Raw genomic sequence first — 23835 nt, 5'->3', positions numbered from 1 at the left:
TGATGATATCTGAGAAGTATATAAGGAAGCAAAACTGGGAGACCAAGTCCAAACAAGGCATAATAAGCCAGCGTTCTGATGTGGATGAACTTACATCAATGGGGAATCATTCAGACAATTTTCAGTGTAATATGGTCAATGCTCTGGGGTCATGTGGTACGGGGGAACCGATTCCCCATAGGAAAGAGGGATTCTCTTCCTAAAAGAAGAGGGAAGAGATGCTGGGTAAGTAAACTTGACTGATGTTCACCACATGACATTTCTTTGCTTTTGGCTCGAAAATTTTCAACTCAGTGTTATAATCACATGCTGAATAGAAATACGTTCTATTTGTCCACCGATAGGGGTCTAGTTAAATAAATTACAGTATGTCTATGTGGTAGATTATTAGACTGCCAATAAATCCCATTTTCAAAGCATGTTTAAGGGCTTTGGGAAATGGTTACAGCATAAAGTCAAGTTTGTTTGCTTTTTGGAAAAAAAGGATATAAGCTTACAGTAGTATGATCTCAATTTTTGTGTACAAATATATACACAGAAGGGACTGAAGGAATACATCAAATGTGAACAGTACTTATCTCTGGGTAGTAGGTCGTGGATTTTTATTTTCTTCTTTTGTACTTTACTGAATTTTTAAATTTGTCATGATAAGGAGGTTTCTTTTATAATTGAAATAGTGTACTTTTAACTATGGAAAAATTGTTTATTTTAAAAAATCATTTAAAAATGAAAAAAAGAAAGAAGTTCTATTTGACATTACATTGCTTTTGATTAATTAGTAATAGGGAAACTGTTAAATGTATTTTGTTAGAAAACCTCTTACAAATATGTGATCTATGAGGTTAAACAATAAAGGGGCTCAGTAGTGACAAAGTTGGGACTCATTGCCTTATTTAGATGATATAGTCAGGATTTTCCCCATTGCAGGGAGGTTAACTGTTCTTCCCAATACAATTTTATGATTATGGGGAGAATAAGGACTGTAATCCACATCTCCAAATTCACATTTAACTCCTTAGTCTCATGACCTGAGTAGTCTATGATTCTCTGTACTCTGACCTAGGTTTTATTTGAAGTGTAGCCACTTCTACCAAACATTGGATACTTTTAACTGTAGTTAAAGTCTTTCTACGTTTGATGTTTTGATAACTAAAGAAGCATTGAATAGGAATTTTTGAAGTGATTTATTATTGAAAAGATTTGCAGAGAAGGTAGTAGATAAAGCATAATATTCTTTCACGCTGGAATCTTTTATAATGGACTGTTGAACTTGCTTTTCACTGTTTTACAGCTGATTGCCCATGCGTCAACTGCAGATGGGTATTCAGCAGACTTACCTCTTCCACTGCCCATCAGAGTGGAGGATGAAAATGACAACCACCCTATTTTCACAGAAACAATTTATAATTTTGAAGTTCCAGAAAGCAGTAGAATTGGTAAGACAACTTTTAGGAGTAAAATGTGCTATGTTAAATGTTTATATACTTTGTTTGAGAGGTTGAGTTTTTGCTCAAAGCCAGATCATCCTGAGATGACACTGGACCAAGAGGTACTTACCAGAATACATTTAATCCTATCAAATCTAATCAATGTGTAATTTACAGGGTATTATAGGAGTTTGTAGTGTTGTTGGTATGATACCAATGAATTATAAAGGCAGATAACAGTTATTCAAGCTTTGTACCATATTTGGTTTATATACTTTATTTCATCTTATTATTATGTGGGTTTATCATTATTCCTAGCTCCAAGGGAGGACATGCAGGGTAGAATGTACGATAAAACTAAAATCAATGTAGATAGTTTTATTAGGTTTTATTTAGGCAGGTGTTGAATGATGTCCCCTGAGGATACAATTTTTTAAGCTCTTATCTATATTGTCTCTTCTCTTTAAACTACTACTTTACTACTTCCAATTTAGAGTGAATACCGGAATAACTTTAGAGAAACTTGCATTGTGTGTTCTCCATCCTAAACACTTGCTCTCACATGTGGAAAACCAAAGCGTTTCACTTCAATAGGCCCTTAAATGTGGCATTCTTAATGTCTTCTGAGACTTGCAATATGGAGAATAACCACTCACAATAAAGTTGAAAGGAAGTGAACTCAACCATAGAGGATTAGCTAACTTGCTTATTAAAGTTTCTAGGAGTTACTTAGATCTTCACTGGATTGTTGTAACTGCTCTTTCCTTTTATATTTTAGTTTGATAATTTGATCTCATAGATGTTAACCTCTTTATTACTCACATGGTACAATTTAAAAAATTATTGTTGCTTTGGAGTTTAAGAAACCTAGTTTTTGATTCAGGGTCTGTTATTATTTCACTGTGGGAACTCATGGAAGTTCCTTTGAGTTCTCTGATCTATAAAATGAGTTAATTATGTTTGATGACTTACAATGTTTTTAACCTCACAAGTCTATGACTCTTACATTTTTCTGTTTTCAAAGAGGGATGATTGGTTTTAGACTCTTCCTTGAACATTCTGTTCTCTTTGGTAGTAACAGAGAAGGATCTAGGGCAAACACTTTGATGCCCAGATTAACCCAGAATACTTTAAACATATCACACCAGTAGGTTCAGCCCTGTTAAGGCTGTGGTACTCTGAAGGTGTTCTTTGAGTTTGCCTTAACTCACACACAGAGGGTCTGGACAAAGGGTGCTCAACGAATAGTGAAATATAGCACTCATGGAAAAGAATTTTCAAGTCAAGATTTTAGGAAGGTTTTATGTAATAAGTAAAGGAGCTCTGTATCCAGAGAATTAAAATAGTGTTTATGTCTTCCTGACTGTCAATGAAATTGCAGGAAGAAAATGTATGTCTTATAAAGATTATAAACATTTTTCTATGAAAAGATAATTTATTTTCTTATAATAATAAGATTATTACTTCATGTCTTCATATTGATCCACTGCAGAAATCTTTCTGTTACTTTTAAGTATGTATTTGGACATTCTCTACAAATTTATATCTATATCTATGTATACATATATATGTATGCACATATATATACTTAAGCACACATATACACACATATATAAAGTTTAAGGATATAATGACAAAATTATTTAAAACTAATACTTCCTTGCATTAATAGTTTTACTTGGCTTTTATTTCCCTCAAATATAAAATTTCAATGAATATATATATATACATATATATATGTATATGATTGTATGTCTCTATGTATTGTTCCTCAGGCCAACCTCACATACAGGGCTATAGGCAAAGTGGTTCTATGTATTATAATTTCATGGGCATTGGAACACTATCCTTAGACTATAAAAATACCACCTGTATGTACTCTTTGATACCTGAAGGCCTTTACCAGAGCAATATTCTTACTTTCCATACTGATGAAAAATACTAATAGCTCTAACTGCAGAAACAGTTAAATTAAATTCTCCCTGAGTGGTAAATAGTATGAAATAAGATTAAGTGGGGCTGGGGGCAGTGAGGTTTGGATACAAATCTGGTGAAAGAGCAGGAAGCAAATCAAGAACTAGCAAAAAATGGAATAGAAAAGAGACTGAGATGTGAAAGGTCAACTTCATCATCTATCCAGTTATAACCCAAGTCAGCCTTGATTTAGTTATTAATCAAAACTTTGATTTTAAAAAATCTGATTTACTTAGGAGACATGGTTTCTCTCTCCAGCTTGGTTAGCTATTGCAGTATGTGGGAATATGTGTTGAAATTATTCTTGGATGCCATTTAAATAAGTTTTTAATAAATTTACTATCAAATAGTTTAAGCTGTGGGCAAACTAAGAGTAAGCCTTGATTCTCAGCATCAAAGTGTTTCATATTATAAATTTGAAGTCATCTTCATCAGTACTATGTAAAGATGGTAAGAAATACATTGTAAATGAGGTTTCCACCATCACTGTTAGAATTTGAGAAGTGTAGATATGCCTAAACATATTTTGCAGTTCTGGAAAGTAAAGACTCTTTTTTTAAACATGTAGGTACTACAGTGGGAGTGATTTGTGCCACGGACAGAGATGAACCAGACACGATGCATACGCGCCTGAAGTATAGCATTTTGGAGCAGACGCCAGGATCACCTAGGATCTTTTCTGTGCATCCCGGCACAGGTGTAATCACAACTGTCTCTCATTATTTGGACAGAGAGGTAGCTTTCACAATCTGTAGATTATCATTTTACTTGGGGTTGAACCCACCACCCCCAATTTACTATAATTTGCTATCCTGTGGATTAGGAGTTTCTCATTTTATTTTATTTAGGCATAAGACAGTAAGAATTCCTGGCTATGTTACCTGTTTTTATATTATTTCTATTTCCTTATGTAAGAGAAACCATGAGGAATAGAAATAAAGATCAACTGGTGTTCAGAAGGGGTGAGAAAAAAAGATATTGCTATGAATGTTGATATTATTGAATAATACTTTATTTCTTGTGTATGGCTAGTTGGTTCCAGCTCAATTCTCATGTAGGACAATTAGTGTTGCTTGTTCCATGGGTATAGATTATACCCTGATCCCTATCCAGTTATTATAGATGTGTACTTTTAATCAGGAAAGGATTAGTTGAGATAAAGTTGATAGATTATTAAAAATCTGTAACACTATTTGGATGATAGTAATAGCATATTTTTACGTGTATAGCATTTGATGTTCAAATTCTTTATGCATAATTTGATCTCATCTTTATAATTTCCTTGTTTGATTAGATAGAGGTCATATCCAATCTATAGGGGAGAAAGGTGACAGAAGGATTGATTGACTTGCCCAGGTCAAATTACTGCACTGAATCTTCTGATCTTGCTCTTGTCCATTTCATCAGCCCATATTTAACTCAGAGTCTTGTATTATTGACTGAGGCAGATCAATCAATTTCATATGTACAAAGTAGCTTTATTAGAACACTTCAGTGGTTCCCACTAAAACTAGAATAACATAAATGGAAGGATCGATATGACTGGGAGAGATATTATAAAGAAGAAATCAGCAGGATTTGATGTTAGAGCGAAAGGGAGAGATGGTGAGAACCTATAAAAAAGAATAAAAAATAGTACAAAGGTTTTATTTATTATTATTTTTATTTTTGTGGGGTCAGGACATGCTATGTGATAAAATACATAATGGCCATAATAAATGGGAAAGTTTGAAGGGAACAATGCGAATGTGTTTTGAATCTGTGGAATATTTAGAGATGATATGGTAATCAAGTGAAAGCAAGGATTTTTCCTAATTTTTCAATATTGACAAATGAGGCTTAGAGAAATTAAATAAGTTAAGGTTACACAGCTTGTAAGATACAGATTTGGGGTCAAATCCAGATGTGCTTGCTTGATCAGAAAAAATATAGTGGGATTTTGTGGGGAACAACCATGAGGTGTGTTTTAGGGGGACAATACAGGAAGTAAAGAAATGAACAAGGGAGCTAGAGAAACTGCATTTAGAGGAAGAAAAAGCAGGGTCTCAGAGAGTGCTGGAGCCTGTGGAAGGAGCGTTTTGGGGTGGGAATGTTGGTTTCCACCGTGAAAGAAGGATGCGTAAAATAAAGACCAAGGAAGGGAGAGAGGGAAATAGAAAATGAAGAACACAAGGAGTGGCTAAAGAAGAGTAAAATAGAAGGAAAGGCAACAGAGGTGATTGTGTCACAGATCAGGGACTCCATCTCATCATCAACACACCATTTGCAAACTCCATTCGCAGAAGTCAACAGTGACCACCTGATTGCCTAATCCAAAGGTTAATCATTAAAACTCTCTCTATTGCTGGCAATTATTAAAACTCTGTCTTCTCTTGGATTTCTGGTTCTCCTCCTGCTTCTCTGATCTTTTGTTTTGAGTGTCTGTCCTTTGCTTCGTCTTCTTACTTCCCTCCTGCTTGAAATGCTGTTGTTCCTTATATCCTCAGCTCTTCTCATCCTTTAACCTCTCCCAGGAAATCAGATTCTTGCCATAATCTCAACCACTATCTACATACTGCTGACTCCCAGATTGGTGTTTCTGGCCTTGAACTCCCCTTAAGTATAGGGCCATCTATCCAGCTGCCTTCTAGACCTTTCTCCTTAGATTTCCCATAGGAACGTAAAATTCAGTATCCACCAGACAAAACTCATTTTTTTCGCCTCTCCTTGTCAACCTTGCCAGTGTTCACTTCCTCAGAGAACCTCTGTCTTCCTGTATTGGTTGGTGATACTTCTGTGTGCCTGTTATCCAGGTAGTACACCTGAGCAGCATCCTCCAACCCCTCTTTCTCTCGTAGCTTGTGCATACAATCTGTTCTTAAGTCCACCTCCATTCTGACTTACAGAGAACTTTCCTCACCCTTTCTTTTTGTCCTCATTGCTAATGCCCCAGCTTTGTACTATTTCAGGAGCCTTTAACTGGTTTCTTTGAATCTCAGCTCAGCTTACTCCAAATTGTGCTCGACCTTCTTTTAAATATATTCTTTCTCAAACTCAAATGTTTCTATTTTGTGCTCCCACTATGACTCCCATAAAACCTTTCCCATTACCTGCTGCTTAAGCATAAGTCTACATTCTTACTATGGATCTTGTAATTGAATTTCTGCATACCTTTTCAGCTTTATTCCTGTCTACGATGTCTTTGGGTATATACAAATAGGGAAATCAAATCAAAGCATGGATACACACCAATAGAAGTGTGAACAACTGAGGTTTCCTTTATAAATCTAAACAAGGTTTTCAAAGCTAATTAAATATTTGCTTTGTTTTCAGGCTGTAGACAAGTACTCATTGATAATGAAAGTACAAGACATGGATGGTCAATTTTTTGGATTGATGAGTACAGCAACTTGCATCATAACAGTAAAAGATTCAAATGACAATTTACCCACTTTCAGACAAAAGGCTGTAAGTAGATAATATCAAAATTGATCTCTATTGTTATCTTTATTTAATCTGAATTAATAAAATATTTATCATACTTTGAAGTATGCATGTTTATCAATAAAATGAAATATCTGACGTATAAATATCTTTTATTTATTCATAATAGTATTTATATTGTCTCCCTTTTGTTAAAGACCATAGCCTTAGTCTTTATTTGTAACAAAGTTCTTCATTCATTTAAAAGATAACCCTTAGTAAAACAATGCTTTTGTGATTCATGTTTTAAAATAATCTAGGCAAAAACTGTAAGAACAAGTACTTTTGGAGTGGAAGAAACAATTATTTCTTTGTAAAAGTTTCCTTTATAAAGTAAGTTTTTAATGAGCTTTCTCTGTTTCAGTATGAAGCATCAGTAGAGGAAAATACGTTCGATGTGGAAATCTTACGAATACCTATAGAAGACAAGGATTTAATTAACACTGCCAATTGGAGAGCCAATTTTACTATTTTAAATGGCAATGAAAATGGACATTTCAAAATCAGTACAGACAAAGAAACTAATGAAGGTGTTCTCTGTGTTGTAAAGGTAAAGTAATAATGAGTAATAGACAATTTGGCAAGTTAAGTTTTAATCAACTAATGGTTTAATCAACTAAGTAGTTTCAGATTGTAGACTTTACAAGTTGGAAGAGAACTTAATCTATTTAGTTCACTTGTTCTGCTTTAATGCTGCCTTCTATAATTTGTTACCAGCTATTAGGCATCTAGCTTATGCTTGGAACAGTCTCGATCGTAAGAATCTCTGTATATCCATTGGCAGCTTATTCCATGTCTGGAGAACTCTAATTCTCAGAAGGCCTTACTTTTACTGTGCCTAAATTATTCTCCTTGTAACCTGTGTCTTTGGACCAGGTTTTATCTCTAATGTTATACAAAACAGGTATAATCCTTTGAAAAGGCTGTGATGTCTATTTGAGATTTACCTTCTCTAGGATAAATATTCCCAATTCCTCTAACTATTCTTTACATGATATAATTTAGAGGCTCATATTCTTCTCTCTGTGTCTCTCTCTCTCTTGAATATATGACTGGTTGTATCTGATCTTCTTAAAGATAATATTGAGGATGAAATATAGTATTACATCAAACAGCATTGAATGAACATATTCTTTGTTCTATATGTTGTATTTTTGGTAGTACTGTTACATTCTAGGGTCCAGGTTATAAGGGCAGAAAAGGCTCTTTTGGGAAGGACTCTTGGTTTTATATTCCTTACCCAGAAAAAGAAAGAAAATTGTCCTATAGTGTAAAGCAGCACTTACTGTGTGCGCTAATGTTAAATGTCATTCTTATAACAATTGTACAGAAGAGAAAACTTAGTCTCAGAGACATTAAGAAACCTACCCAAAGTGACACAGCTCAGATGTAGTAGAGACAGGATTTGAGTCTATGTTTCTTTAATTCCAGTTTATCTGCTCTTAAGCCCTGTGTTAAATTGCTTTGCATAGCTCCGTGATCTTGGAAAATTAGCCTCTGTCTTATCTGTAAAATATAAATAATATTTCTCTCTGCCTTCCTAGTAGCTATTCAGATATGATAATGAAAATGAGAGCACTTGGTAAACTATAGGATATTAGTATTATATTTTTAGAAGTCACATCATGTTCTTGGGAATAGTGTTATCATTTTCCATAATAGATAACTTTTTTGAAACTGTAGAGTATGAGCTGATTCAGTCTTTAGCTGGGTGTCCTGGGTAATCCTTCCATCTTAGTATTTTCTCTCCATTTCAGCAACAGCAGCTGTGCATCAGAGCTTGAATGAGGAAGACAGAGTTCTTGGTCATTCTCAACGTAGAAAGTCCTCACATCCATCTTCACAACAATACATTTTCTAGGGAATTGTTAGCATCTTAGTGCAGATATGGGATATTTTTGGACAATTTTTTTTTCAGCTGATGAAACAAGAAGGTATCCTATGGTTGAAGAGAATTCATATTTTTTTCATTAATCATTGATTTCATCCCACCAGACTTCTAAATCTTGCAGAGTTTTAAGCTACTACAGCAATATCCAGTTTAAGCCTTAAAAGATTGCATAAAAGATCTCTAGGGCTTTTAGCAAGTAACTCTAGATTGAATAACTGCACCTCTTCTAGGGAGCAGCTGTCTTCTAAATTTCCATCCATTTCTCATTGCTAGCAGACTCTCAGCCTGGTCATAGCAACATGAGCAATTTGTGAGATAGTGTTCATTAGCGGCAAATAAACGGATATTAATCCTTTTCTCTCTTGGCGCTCCAGTTTCTGGGATATTAATAAAAGAATCAAAAAGAGTTTCACATACATTTTGTAGATTCTAAGATTCAGAACTTTTCTTGACTTCTTATTGGATTTGTGTTATTAGTATCTCAGCTTGATAATGCCTAGATGTGGAGATGTGGAGAAAGGCTTAAACCCAAAATTTTACTCATCAGTTTTGATTTTGTTCAATGTTCAGCCAGTGATTATTTTGATAAGCAGAAAGAGAATGAAAGAAAAAGTGCGTTAGCTTTTCAGTACAGTGTAAAATACTGTTTTATGGATTTGGCTTGTTTGCTGTATAAAAATCAATTGTAACCAAAGAATTGATTTAGAAGGTTTTAGAGGCTGGTGAGTCAATTAAGCAGAAGGATTATAGTGTGGTGGTTAGGAAAATGGACTCAGACCAGACTACCTGGCTTGAAACTCCAGCTCGAATGAGTTTCTTTTGGCTTTGAGAAACCCAGTTTATTTCCTCTTCTTTACTTTCGTGCTCTCTAAAATGGGGATGATGATGATAATAGTGCCAATAGCACATTATATTTTTCTTACCCCTCTGTGTTCTTCACTGCGAGAGTGTCATTGGATAAACTACAAACAGTGCCAAAGTATAATTCTCAAATTGTCAAAAGTAAAATTTTCATAAAAATAGATAGCACAGGTAAAAAGTTTACTTAACTCATCAGTGAGGGACTCAGCAAAAAGCCAAAGCAGCTTCCTAGAAGAAATGAGAAGTTGTATGGATTTTGATAAAAGGAAAAGCTGAAATAAAGATTGCTTAGTTATATGCCTCAGAGGACAATTAAAACGTGCATTTGAAATACCATTTCTCTCAGAGAGAAAATAAAATCACTGTACCATTTCAGCTTTAAGTCAACATCTAGTTTTATAAGAGCTGTAAAAGGTATGGGCCCTCATCAGTGGTAAATAGTAAGTTGAACCTTCTCCGAGAGTCAGATGACTCTTAGGCCGGTCTTCTAAATAAGGCCAGAAGAACACGGTCATGTTTTTGCATCTTCAGGTTCAGAATAATTTTCCTTAGTAAGAATGAGTTATAAAAATATTTTAGGAATTGCTTTCCCACAACTCCATAAAACCACCTGCAGAAACTTTCCAACCACTCTTGCTAAAGGCTTAGTGAAGAATCACCTCTCTCTTTAGCAAAGGATAAAAGTCAATATTGGCTAAGTGAGAGCACAGAATTTATGTAGCACTGTTCATATCGACAAAAGATCACTTGCTATTTGAAATACCAAATGTTTGTTACACTGATGTTCATATACTTGTCCTTTTTTTAAAGCCACTGAATTATGAAGAAGACCGTCAAGTGGTCCTGGAAATTGGAGTAGGCAATGAAGCTCCATTTACTGGAGATGTGACACTCAGAATGACAAACATGAACAGAGCCAGGGTCACAGTTCATGTGAAGGATCAGGACGAAGGGCCTGAATGCAGACCTGCAGTCCAATATGTACAGATTAAAGAAAACTCCCCAGTGGGTTCAAATATCAATGGATATAAGGCATATGACCCTGAAACTAGAAGTAGCAGTGGTTTAAGGTACAAAGAAATCTATAACCACATACTAATTATGTATCTGTAATAATTGAGACAGTAATATATTTTAATACATTTTATAGTGCTAAAAACTATTTTTACTTTTTATTAACAGGTACAAATTATTGCATGACCCGAAAGGGTGGATCACCATTAATGAAATTTCGGGCTCACTCGAAACTTCCAAAATCTTAGACAGGGAGGCTGTAACTCCCAGACGTGCCTTGTATAATGTTACAGTCCTGGCAATAGATAAAGGTAAAACACCAGCTTTCATCTGGTATGTTATAAAAGAATTAGAGAATAAACTTCATTTATTCTTGTGCAGGATTATCCTTGTGCTAAGTATATAGAATTCTTAGAAATTACTTTAAAGATTGTTTCTATTTATCTTAATCATCGAACAAGGTGAAACTGCTTGGTGACATGAAACCATGCCTTATTTATCTTTATATCCCTAGCATGGCAGCATCTTAAATGCCTGTAGATCTCTATGTCAGAGGACAGAGATGAAACTTAAGTCTAGGACTAGATGAAATGGTCTCACCAGACTCTTCTAGATCTCTTTACATCATTTTAAATTGAGCTGTTAAATAGCTCAGCTGACTATTAAGTCAAAATAATTCCTTCCTTGAATTCTTTTCCTTAAAGTAACCCAGAGTTTCTCAACCCTGGCTACGTATTAAAATAATTTGGGACATTTAAAAAAATATCAGGGTGTAGACACTACCTCAGACCAACTGAATCAGAATCCCTGGTTGGGGAGCCTGGGCATTGTATATTTTTTAAAATCTCCCTAGGTGGTTTAAATGTGTACCAGGATTAGAGTAACTTTTCTGTAGTCACTTTACTGTTCCTTAACATCTGGACCAAAAGAAACCCAAGGAAATAGAGAGTTTGAAATTCAGACATTTAGTTTTACTTTTTGGTAATAATTCTGGTAAAAGTTTTATGGCCAGTTATATCTGATACTATCAACAGCATACTCACTTTAGGTGATCTACAGGTTTCATTTACCCATCTACCTTCTTATTTACCATTTTCTCTAATGATCAGAGTTTATTTAAAAAAAAAAAACCCATACATCATATGTAGAATCTAGTTGATTATTTTTCTTAAGAAACTATAAAAGTCTGTGAACTACACTAAACTTTTTTCCTTTCTTCCTAGATAGTAGATCATGTACTGGAACCGTTGCAGTTAACATTGAAGATGAGAATGATAATCCACCAAAAATACTTCAAAATTATCTAGTAATTTGCAAACCAAAGATGGAGTATGTTGACATTTCAGCTGTTGATCCTGACGAGCCCATCCACGGCCCTCCATTTCACTTCAGCTTGCCAAAAACTCCAGAAATCAACAGACTATGGACCCTTGCCAAAGTTAATGGTATTTCCTCAAAAATAATGATTTATATGCTCTGAAATAATTGAGAATGGATTTACTGCTTTACTCACGTGAAGCATAATGTAAAATGGATTCTCATGAACATATTTTAGAAGGCTAACTTTAACTTTTGCACACATTGTGTGGGACCTGTGTTTTATATTGTACATAAAATGAAAAAAAATCATAATTTTTATGAAGGCAGAATTTACATTTACAACAAAGACAAAAAATCCTTGTTAAAATATTGAGCAACTTATCATTAAAACAAACTGTTCTTGCCATGTTTTTGAAGTAGCTACTGTGCGATGAGGAAAGAACAGAAGGTGGGAGGCTTAAATTTTAGTGTAAGCAAACTCTAGAAATGAGGGATCTGGGTGTGTGGGATAAGCACTCTATAACATTCTGGACGGAAACATGGTGGGCTGTGGACAGAGGCCTGGCATTGAAGCCTGCAGTGCAGACTGCTACAGTACTGGTTTCTGAGGTGTACAGTTTTCTATGTTATAGCCATAGTTCACTGCTGTTTTGTTGCTATGTTGTGCTCTTTCATGCAATTCAACTTTTGCATATGCTGTTCCTTCTGCCTAGACTACCTCCTTCCCACTTCTTAGCTTGATATTAATTCATAATATTTATGGAGCACCTACTATCTACCTGTTGTATCTACATGTAATCTACATGTTGTATTCTTATTTGTTTACCTTTCTGCTTTAATACATGACTTTCTCAGAACATTTGTAACCCATCTGTGTATTTCCAGCACCTAGCCTAGTGCTTGGTAGACACTAACTGCTTAATAAATGTCTGTTTAATCAATAATTGATAAACAAATATGCATGAAATCAGGAAAATACTAGGGCAATAAGTAAATCAGGGTTGTTAGAGTTTAGAAGGTTTTAGTAGGAATGCCGAGAGATTTGGCGGGAGTGGTGATGAAGGGCCTTATGTACTAGCTGAGGAGACTGACCTTTGTATGGTTGGTGACAGCAGGTACGCATTGAGAGTATACAAGTAAGGCAATGCTGTACCAGATTTATGTCTTAAAAACAGTGACATTGATAACAGTTAGGAGGGCAGTTTGAAGAATGCAGAGTTGAGTAGCAGGGAAAGTCAGAGGCTGCTGTGCTAGTACGAGTGAATGGACATGAATATGGCTCTTGGTCTTGAGGTCATGAATAAGCCTGTGGTCTTGAGGGACGAGAGAGATTTGAAGGATTTTACTTTAAACACAATATAATCCTGAAAAGTTCCAAATAAACCTTAGTGGTAATTCACATTCCTCTGGGGAGCTTTGTGTCTGAGGTGTAGCCAGAAATCTTTGAAGTTCTCAACAGCTCTAACAGTGCGTTTAAGAAAGGCTTAGAAATTACAGATCACTTCCAGGAGGTGCATTATGCATTTTGTCATTTCACTTATTGAAAAACCCAAAAGATTGCAATTGCCATTGAAAGTGTGTGGAGCTTTTGGTCAGTTGATAATAAAGTCATTGAAATAAGGTAGCAAGTTCATTGGGGAAATATCACTGTTCGTAAAAACTTGTATTGTTAGGATATAGATATGTCTGTGTTTATGTAAGCCTTATACCTAGCTTGGGTGATGTTAATTAGTTTTCTGGTATTGAGATTATGTCCACAGGGAAGGTGTTAAATACCAAGGGTCAGTTGTCCTTTGAGAAATTACCTTATACATAAAGACAATGGACAGGTACCAGAAGGTAAATGGATAAGAAAATATGAACTTAAGACATCTCTTGTGTGTAACTACTGGTGTTAATTTTTTATGAGTACCATAAACTGGTACTTTAGAGAAATGCTTGGAGTGTATGTCAAGAGCCAATCTAGCATCATTAGCTTGTAGATAAGGGAGGAAATAAGGGAATACTAAATATTGCTGAAAAGCTGCTGGGTCACTCCAATGCCAAATTATTTCTTTAAGCCTCTCTTCTAAAAAGTTACAATGGGCAACATACATCTGGTGATATTAGTGCCTGAAAAGGTTGAAGATCGTCATCTTTTTTTATCCATTTTCACATGGAAGGTGGTTCCTTGAGAATAGTGTCTTTAAAAATAGGTGTGGTGGAACAGATGTTAGAGGAGGAATCAATGTTCATTAAAAATATCATTCTTTTCTTCCAGATACAGCTGCCCGTCTTTCATATTTGAAAAATGCCAAATTTCAAGAATATTATATTTCCATTACCGTAAAAGATGGAGGAGGTCAATCTGCAATAACAACCTTGAGAGTGAACCTCTGTGATTGTACTCATCCAGATAAATGTCGCATGACTGCAGGGAGTGCAGGAATGGTACTTGGCAAATGGGCGATCCTTGCGATACTTCTGGGTATAGCATTGCTTTTCTGTAAGTCCTTTTACTTACCTGACTTTAAAATATAAAATAAATATCTGAGTGCAGGAAAAGGTCTTTAAAAAGAAATCTTGTCCAGCTATCTGTCAGGTATTCTTTTTGTATTATTTTCTGAGTTCTGAGTGAATATTTTCTGTGAGAAGAAGCAAAATCCTTTTTGAGATCAAAGATTTCATACTTGGACAGAACTGTTGAAAATTCCTTAGATTTTGCCAAACCTGTCAATGTATATATAGCTTTTATTTCTTGGTCCTTGTACTACCCCTTTTAAGGCTAAATCAAACAATCTAAAACTTCTGTCATATGCAAGTCCACTAAAAGGCACTTTCATGTCATGTCATTTTCATTTCAGCTACAGACTTATGGGAGGTGTTCAAATCACAGCAATATCTCTTCTTGGGTGTATCCTACCAGGTTAATTAAATTCTATTAACCTCCTCCTAACCAGTTATGTAGTTCCCAGTGGTGCCGTATTTTTTCTTCTCTTTTCATTTCCATTCAATCCTTCAGCTTATTTCAGCTGTTGTTCCTTTATTCTGTGATAGGACTAGTGGTTAAGAGTAAGACTCTGGAACCAGACTGTCTGGGTTTGGACCGTAGCTCCATTATTTGTCAGCCATGTGACCTGGGGCAAGTTACTTCACTGTGCTTCAGTTTCCTCATCTGTAAAAAGGGATAATTGTAGTAGGTTATTTTATGGGGTACCACCGGAGATTCATTGAGTTAATGCATGTGAAGAGCTTAAAACAGTGCATGGTACATTTCTAATAAGTGTTTATTATTTTTTATCAACTCAAAAAAATAAATATATATTGAACACCTACTATATACCAGAACTGTCTAGGTGCTTGGGATTCATCAATGAACAAAGCAGTCAAAAGCAAACAAGCCAAAACAAAGTCTTCCTTGTGACAGTAAAGTAATAAATAAATTAAATGCTGTGGAGGAAAAAAATAGAGCCAGATAATTAGGGTCTCTGGTGCTGTAAAGTGTGTGTGGGTGAGTGCAGGGGATGGGTGCTAGTGATAGTAATTTTCAATAGATGGTTGGGCCAGCCTAACTGAGAAGGTTATCATTGATGGTTTTTGGAAAAGGTGAAAGAGTCAGCCAAGAATACTTAAGGAAGAGCTTTCAGTCAGAGGAGAAAGTCAGTTCAAAGGCCCTAAGGTGAGGGAATGTTTGAGAAATCGAGGAAGGCAGGGAGACCAGTGTGGCCTGAGAGATGAGGGAAGAGGAGTGTAGGAAGTGGAACGAGAAAGGTAACAAGGGGCCACACAGAGTTGGCAAGGGTTGGTACACTTTTTCTGTGAAGGGCAAGATAGTATATATTTTAAACTTTGCAGGCCATATGGTTTCATTTGTAACCAATCAATCAAATCTGCCCTTGTAGCGAGAGAGCAGCCATAGAAAACATTTAAACCACAGGCATGGCTGTGTTCCATTAGAACTTTGTTTATGGACACTAAAATTTGAATTTCATATAATTTTCCCGTGTAATAAACTATTATTCTTTTGATTTTTTTTCAGTCATTTAAACATATAAAAACCACAGCTCATGAGTCATACAAAACATGGTGGGCTGGATTTGGGGCCGTAGGTTGGCAATCCTTGGTATAGGGGCTTGTAGAACATTGTAAAGCGTTGTTGTTGCTGTTAGCTTTATTATCATGTATTTCAACCTCCCACAATTATGATGCAGAATGAAAATTCTGAATAGGCAAAATACAAAGTAAGTTTAATTAAGATACTTGGAGATAAATCTATTCTGGGAAGAAAAGTCTGCTTTGTTATCTTTTCATATTGGCAAACCATTCTTTTGGGAATCAGTAAATCTCTTTAAAGTCTTTGTCTTAAAAAATGTCATTGGGGCTTCCCTGGTGGCGCAGTGGTTGAGAGTCCGCCTGCCGATGCAGGGGATACGGGTTCGTGCCCCAGTCCGGGAGGATCCCACGTGCCGCGGAGCGGCTGGGCCCGTGAGCCATGGCCCACGGATCCTGTGCTCTGCAACGGGAGAGGTTGCAGCAGTGAGAGGCCCTCTTACCACAAAAAAAAAAAAAAATGTCAATGATTTTTTAAAAATTCATGATTCAAAATACTTAAATGATGGGTGGAATTCAAACTCTTGAAGATATGTGTATCAAAATATACATATAATCACTTTAAATGTTAAAATCTAAGCTAAATCATGGCCTGTTAATTTAGAAGGGCCAGGGTAATTTGTGGGGCACCATGCTCAGTGACTTGTTTTCCTCCTGTGCACCTTAGGTAATAAGAAATAAAAGATGAGTATTTTATTGTGTGCATGTTAAACATTTTTGTTTTTGTTTTTAACTCAGCTATATTGCTAACTGTAGTATGTGGACTTGTTAGTGCCAGAAATGAAAAAACGTTTCCTGAAGATTTGGCACAGCAAAACTTAATCATCTCAAACACAGAAGCACCTGGAGATGATAAAGTGGTAAGTAATTTTTTTTTTGAATTTTATTTTATTAATTTTTTATATGGCTATCTATCTCTGAGTAGTTCCCACAATTTCTTTAACTCATCCTCATGAAGTTATTTCAGAATTTAGGAGTTAATTTCTATTTTTCTTGATCAGATTCTGTAGACATAAATATGTTATCTGTCAATATTCAAATATTTTTGTAGGGCATTTATTAAACCAGATGTATTGTTTTAGTTATCTTTTTTCTACTCTCTAGTGTTATGGTTTAAAACTTGTTATTTGATGTTGTGAATTTATTATAAGAAGAATCTTTTTGACTGCTCTCTACAATGTATATTTTCAGATATTGTTTGTTTATCTAACTCTTTGACCATTTATAATAGGAAGAACTTGCTGAAAGTTCTCAAGATAAACTAAAAATATCAAAAAGATATATGTTTACAAAAAAGTGTGTGTCTGGGGGGGCAGATTGGAACAAAACTGCCACTTTCTTTTCTTACATATTTCTTGGGACCTCTGAGGTGCTTGGCACTATGCTTCTTGTTCTGTGGGAAGTATGTAAAAAATTATTACAAGGCATGTTCTTCCCTCGAAAAGATTTCAATTCATTCTTGAGAAATTGAAAAATAAATAGAAATGTGACAGTAAACTATTAGCCTCAATATGATAGGACACTGGTGGAGTTCAAAGATACTGATGATACATAAGTATATTCATGATGTCTGGATATCAACCAGAAAGGCCTGGTGGAAGAGGTACAGATTACTCTGTACCATAAAGAACACGAAGGGTTTGAAAGTGAAGAGATGGAGAAAAACAGCCTAATGAATAAAAAAGGAGATGACAAAGTTTAGGGATTATTCACCAAAGAGTAAATAAATTGATTTGAAATGGAAGAAATGATGTTTTGGACTAGAGGCTTGACACTTAGGTTCTGGAGGGAGAAGATATAATAAGAGAGGGATGGGGGATAAAACTTTTTGTGGCACACTAAGGATTTTGGATTTATTCTCTTGGTAAGGGAGAGCCAGTCAAGGCTTTCTGCACGAAAGTGGCATAACGTGAGCAGTGTGATACTGAATCAGTAGGGTGACCAACAAGAACAGGAAGATGTTAGGAATGGGGAGGATAAAGGATTAGGATCTTTTGATAATTTAAGCATGAGATAACTCTACTAGGATAATGGTTATTGGAAACTTAAAATAGGGATGGATAAGAAATATTTTAAATGTGTAAATAAAATTGTTTTCTTTTAAGTAATAAAATAAAAAGTGGAGTCAATGTGACAGAAGCTATAGCCCGGGACAGTGACTTTATATCAGGCCTTTTCTGTATCTCAAGGTGACGATGCCTTTCTTCTCGACTATTTCTTTCACTTCCTTCCCACCATCAGGCAAAATCATGACTCCACTATGCTTGACATGCCTATGTGTGGAACCCTATAATTATCTCTCCATTCAGGAAATAGATTTAGCCCCATGATCGTCCTTGACTCATAGTAAGCTCTTATTTTATATCTGAGAATGGAATGATTGAGCTGTACTTAATTTTTTTTCTTTGCCATTTGATGCTGGAGTCGGTGGCATTGATTGGCCACTTCACCATAACATACATCTATTTACCTGTTCTCTATTAGGAACACTTCTCAAAAGGACTTGAAATTGTTAATTTATACCAGTATATAATTTTAGGCATATTTTTACAAAATGCAACAAAATTTCACGGTGAATGTGTAAACTCATTTTAATACAATGAGTAAAGGTGGTAACTTTAGTTTTGAATCTGAGTTTAAGTCAAAGGCATTCAGATGGGGTTAGGAGTTGTGTGAAAAATCAGGACTGGAAAAGTAAATTTGAAAATCACTGACATGGAGAAGGAGTTGTTGATGCCCTATGAGAATAAACTTGGGGGAAGGAACAGAGATTAGAGAATGTGAAACAGTACTATGGATTCAGCTTTGATTTTAGTTTATTTTCAATTCTCCCTTTATTAGCTTAGAAATATGATCTCAATATGTATTTATAATGACAAAATTATACCCATCAAGGAGATTTGACAAACAGGATTTGTGTGTGTGTGTGAGAGATAGAATTTTACTGTAGCAGCAACCTAAGCAAAAAATGTAGGGTAGCAGTGCCACCAAATGGCTACTTTTCAGTTCTCTTTTCTGGTATTTTTTTCAAAGGCAGTAAAATAATATGTTTGACTTTTATAGATATATTTCAGATTCAGTAAATTATCTGAACTTGAAAATCTTTGCTTTGATAGAGACTCTGCATATTAGATAGAAAAAATAAATTGGTAAGAAGATGACACAATGACACCTGATTATAGTGGAGGTCTTGTCATGAAAGTGATGGTTTAGAATTCAAACTGACATGCAGAGGTTATTGCTATAACTAAACATCTCACCTATGGCCTGGAGGGTTGGTGTTCAGTTCCAGCATTCAGTTAATGTTTAATCAAGCCTTTTCCATTTTAAAATATTCCCTTGACTCTTTGTCCTCCCCTAGATCCCTCCATATTTCTTTTTCTTTGAAACTGAATTTTTTGAGAGAAATATTTTTTACTCGATTTCTCTATGACATTACTTCCTGTTCATTCCACACTCCGTGGAAATTCTTTTGACACAGATCACCACTGGCCACTTTTTTACTTGACTCTCATGGGTGCTTACTTTATTTGAACCAGTTCTTACCCTACATGGATTTTTTTCTACACCATTGATCTCCTTACCGTAATCCTCTCTTGGCTAGAGAGTCATGGCTGTTTGGTTCCGTATTATCTCAGTGGCTATTCCAGATCAATTCTGTCAGCTCTAATTCCTTTATCCACCCTTTAAAACATGATGTTTCTTGTCGTTCTATTCTTAGCCTTTTTTTCTTTTGGTCTGCAGTTTTCTCTGGGTGATGTAATTTATTCCCATGGCTTCAACTCCCCCCTACATGGAAGTGACTCCCAGAATTATACTCTGGCTCAGATCTCTCACCTGAGCTCCAGACCACATATTCATATATTCATTTTGGAAATCCACAGGTTTCTCGTTTACCACATCCAAAATTGAATTGCTCACCCTCCTCTCACCGGCAAGTGCATCCTTCATCCCTGTTTCAGTGAATCATACCATCTATCTAGTTGCACAAGCAGGACACATGGGAATAATTCCTGACCCTTCCCTTTGCTGCCTTATCCATCTAACCACCAGTAAGCACTCTATGGAGTCCATCCTCTTCTTTTAATCATCCCTGCTTTGACTTTGGCTTAGATCCTTATCGTTTTTCACCTATAATGTTTCAGTGACCTCTCTGATATCCATGACTCTAAACTTGTCTCCTTCTTATTTGTCTTTCACATTATTGCCTAAAATGATTTTTTAAAAAATATGTCCCTTGCCTGTTATTACAACTGTTCTTTTAGTCCCCATAATCTTCAAGATAGTCTAAAAATTTTAGCATGGCATATAGATCTTTATGTCCTCTGGCCTTTTATAACCTCTCTAGCTTCCTCTCTCTCTCTCTTTGAACTTTCTGCGGTAGGCATTCTCGACAGGCTGAAGTTGGGAACCCCCAAGGAACCCCATTTGGCTTTGCCTCTAGACCCTCTTACAGATAATGCATTCTTCCTCCTATTTCTCAGTAGGAATCCCTCAACTCAGAGTTTTCCCACTTACTTTCCCACTTACTTTCTCCGAGTTTGAATTTTCATGCTCTTCCTCTGTGTCCCTATAGCATTCTGTGTTCACCTGTACATCAGCATAATCACATTCTTAAAGTAATTGTCTATTTTTCTGCCTCATTGGAGTAAGAGCTTCTTGGAGCCACTGAGGGACCTTGTCTCTATCTTTGCACCTAACTGGAAAATGATAAATGTCTGTTGAATGAATGAATGAATAAAAGGTTGAGTGAGCTGTCTCCTTTGCCTTCTTGCGACTTTACTTGGAATCCATTTCCTCCCTATATGAACTGTTTTATTTTATCTTATTTCAGTGTTCTGCCAATGGGTTTACGACCCATACAGTCGACAACTCTAGCCAAGGCTTTTGTGGTACTATGGGATCAGAAGTCAGAAATGGCAGGCAGGAAACCTTTGAAATGGTAAAAGGAGGAAACCAGACCTTGGAATTGTGCCAGGGGGCCGGGCATCATCACACCCTGGATTCCTGCAGAGGAGGCACTGTGGAGATGGACCACTCGGAGTGGTACAATTTCACTCAGCCCCGCCTTGGTGAAGTGAGTTTCCTTGAGTGTTTTGACCCTGCAATCTAAATGTCCAAGTGGAGGACATTAGGAAATTGAGATTGACACATATTTTCAGAAACTTCTTTTTCAGATTCTCTAATGTATCCTTTCTCTCTCACTCTCTGATTATTTTTGCCCCTGCTCTTTGATTTTGTTACAGTATTTGATATAAAAGTTTTTATTTCATCTGTCACATTTCTCTTAATTTCTAAAATCTCATGAAAATTGGAGGATTCTACTATCCCTCACTAAAGTTACATTTCATTTTTCGGTGTGTGTTTATCTCATGAACTCTTTTAACATAGAATAGGGAAAAAATCTCATTCTCCACAATCACAAAAATCCCCAAATCAAATCTGCATCTCTCTGTGAAAACAAAGCATCTGTACAGAATTCTGGAGTGAATATTAAATAATATGGTTCATATGAACTATTTTTTCATGTAAAAAGCATCATGCATATATAAAGTGTTTTCTAATTCGGAGGAAAGCAAGGATGTGAAAGATAGGGGGGTTCAATAAGGGATTTTCATTCCTGGCAGCACATCAAAATTCCCTGGGAAGCTTTTAAAAAATACTAATGCCTGTGCTTCACCTTGAAAGATTCTGATTCTAATTGGTTTAGCTTTTTTTTTTTTTTTTTTTTTTAAGCTCCTCGGGTGATTCAAACGTGCAGCCTGAGTAGAGGACCACTGAATTAAGTATTCTTTCTGGTACTAAGTTTTCACTTCTTTTATCAGAGAGTACCAGTGCTGTTGTAATACAAACACTGGTCCAGAAACCCTGAAGCCTTTGATGGACTGCAGATGGGCAACATTCTGTGACATGGCTGTAGGTTATCATAGGTCCACAGCATATTTATTTTTTTCATCAAATTCAAATGTTAATCCCTTTTCTGTTTCTAGACAGTCAGTAGCCATGTAAGATCAGGCTGAGGAGGAGGGAAGCTTAAGAAACACTCTTAGGGGTGTTCTCCAATGTGCATGTCAGGTAATGGGATGTGAGGCTAAAATGGTCATGAAGAGAGACACTTGCTAATGTAAGCCAAGGTAATAAGCACTGGGTTTGAGAGGGGATGCGTACACAGGTGAGAAAGGGTAGAGGTGCATGAGTTTGACAAGTTGGCACACAGGCCAGTGACAAACAGCGAGGGTAAATGTGGCTGAATCTTGGCCTCAATTCTGGCCAGGTTTTTGCAGTGTGAGTTATCTTGATTATTTTAAATTTCACTGAAACTTTTTGGTGCATTTTTTATTTTGCCATGGTTTGGCTCTCTCGGAAGCTTGATTCTGAAGACAATGTGGTAATCTTACTGACGTTATATCTGCAGATAATAGCGATTTTAGTTTATTGAACATGTACTATGTGCTGGACATAATAAGGGTATTTTTCATGCATTATTATTTCATCATTTAATAATGACCCTGTGAGATAGTCATTGTCTGTATTCCTATTTTAGAAATGAGGAAACTGAGAGTTAAAGATGTTCAGTATTATAACTTGCTCAAAGTCATGTAGCTAGTTGGTAAAGCCAAGCTATGACTCCAAATCAGGACTGCTTGACTATCCAAGCTCAAATTCCTAACTGCTATGCATATTGCCACCATTTTGTGGACTAGCCTGACCTCTAGATATAAAATTTAGGGATAAGAATTTAATAATAATTTAAATGTACTTAAATATAATGTGTATACGTAATTTTGTATTTGTATGGATTACTAGAAATGTAAAATATACTGACTTTGTAGTATGGCTGTGATATAGACCAACCATGTGCATTTTTTGTATGTAGGAATCCATTAGAGGACACACTGGTTAAAAATTAAACATAAAAGGTAAATAAAAAATAAATTTTATGTTTATCTTTCAGTGTGTTTAAAACAATAATACAATCCCATTTTTTAAATTTTACAGAAATTGCATCTATGTAATCAGGATGAAGACCACATGCCATCTCAAGATTATGTTCTTACGTATAACTATGAAGGGAGAGGATCTCCAGCTGGTTCTGTAGGTTGCTGCAGTGAAAAACAGGAAGACGATGGCCTTGACTTTTTAAATAATTTGGAAACCAAATTTACTGCCTTAGCAGAAACATGCACAAAGAAATAATGTTACAGTGCTACAATTAGATATATCTTCGTCAGACATTCTGGAGGTTTCTGAAAGGGATATTGTAAAATTTAATTGATATCTAGATATATATGAATATGAATATATGTGAATTTTTCTAAAAGTTTTGAATTATGCTATGTACCAATTTCTACTTTAAAACAGTTCGTTACTTATCTTTTCAGGAAGTTCAAAATGTAAAAACAGATTTTGCCTCTTTTACTGCTGAGTAAATAGAAAACCAGCAAATCTCATGCTATAGCACTGGAATTAAGGTCTATAAAGGACCTCCTCTTCTTTGCATATATTTCTCCAATAAATACATTGGCTAAATATTAGTCCAACAATAGAAGCTGTATTTAACTGACTATAGTAGAACAGCTCTCTGGGCTAGAAATTCCATCCTTATTCCAGATTTAGATAAAAGTAGAATATTAATCGTTATGGTAAATTATGTTGGATTTTTTTAGCTCAGAAAAATAAATAGCACCCGGTCATTTGCTCTGAAGGCTACTAGAATTTTGTTTTTCTTCTGGGTAGCAATTAGATTATGAAGAGAAGTTCTAGATACTAGATTGCCCTGATAAGGTCTCAAAAACA

The 23835-nt window shown here is 35.6% G+C and overlaps 1 protein-coding gene across 2 annotated transcripts in view; it reads left to right on the top strand.

The window, feature by feature from the left end:
* LOC103086638 (desmocollin-3) overlaps nucleotides 1-23335 on the top strand; it is a 37592-nt gene extending 14257 nt beyond the window's left edge. Inside the window, exons 6-17 of one of the 2 annotated variants that reach the window (XM_007455153.1) lie at nucleotides 1292-1436; nucleotides 3970-4136; nucleotides 6714-6848; nucleotides 7228-7413; nucleotides 10426-10685; nucleotides 10798-10940; nucleotides 11853-12074; nucleotides 14210-14434; nucleotides 16777-16898; nucleotides 20873-21115; nucleotides 22916-22958; nucleotides 23038-23335. In XM_007455153.1, coding sequence (XP_007455215.1) covers nucleotides 1292-1436; nucleotides 3970-4136; nucleotides 6714-6848; nucleotides 7228-7413; nucleotides 10426-10685; nucleotides 10798-10940; nucleotides 11853-12074; nucleotides 14210-14434; nucleotides 16777-16898; nucleotides 20873-21115; nucleotides 22916-22942 — 1875 coding nt within the window. In that variant the 3' untranslated portion in view covers nucleotides 22943-22958; nucleotides 23038-23335. The remainder of the gene's footprint in view (nucleotides 1-1291; nucleotides 1437-3969; nucleotides 4137-6713; nucleotides 6849-7227; nucleotides 7414-10425; nucleotides 10686-10797; nucleotides 10941-11852; nucleotides 12075-14209; nucleotides 14435-16776; nucleotides 16899-20872; nucleotides 21116-22915; nucleotides 22959-23037) is intronic. The other variant, XM_007455152.1, reaches the window with a different exon arrangement.
* Nucleotides 23336-23835: the final 500 nt, after the last annotated feature.

This window comes from Lipotes vexillifer, unplaced genomic scaffold (genome assembly GCF_000442215.2).
Source record: "Lipotes vexillifer unplaced genomic scaffold, Lipotes_vexillifer_v1.1 scaffold90, whole genome shotgun sequence".
NCBI lineage: Eukaryota > Metazoa > Chordata > Mammalia > Artiodactyla > Lipotidae > Lipotes > Lipotes vexillifer.
Note: the sequence above shows the minus strand (reverse complement) of the source record. Positions and strands in the feature narration are given on the sequence as shown.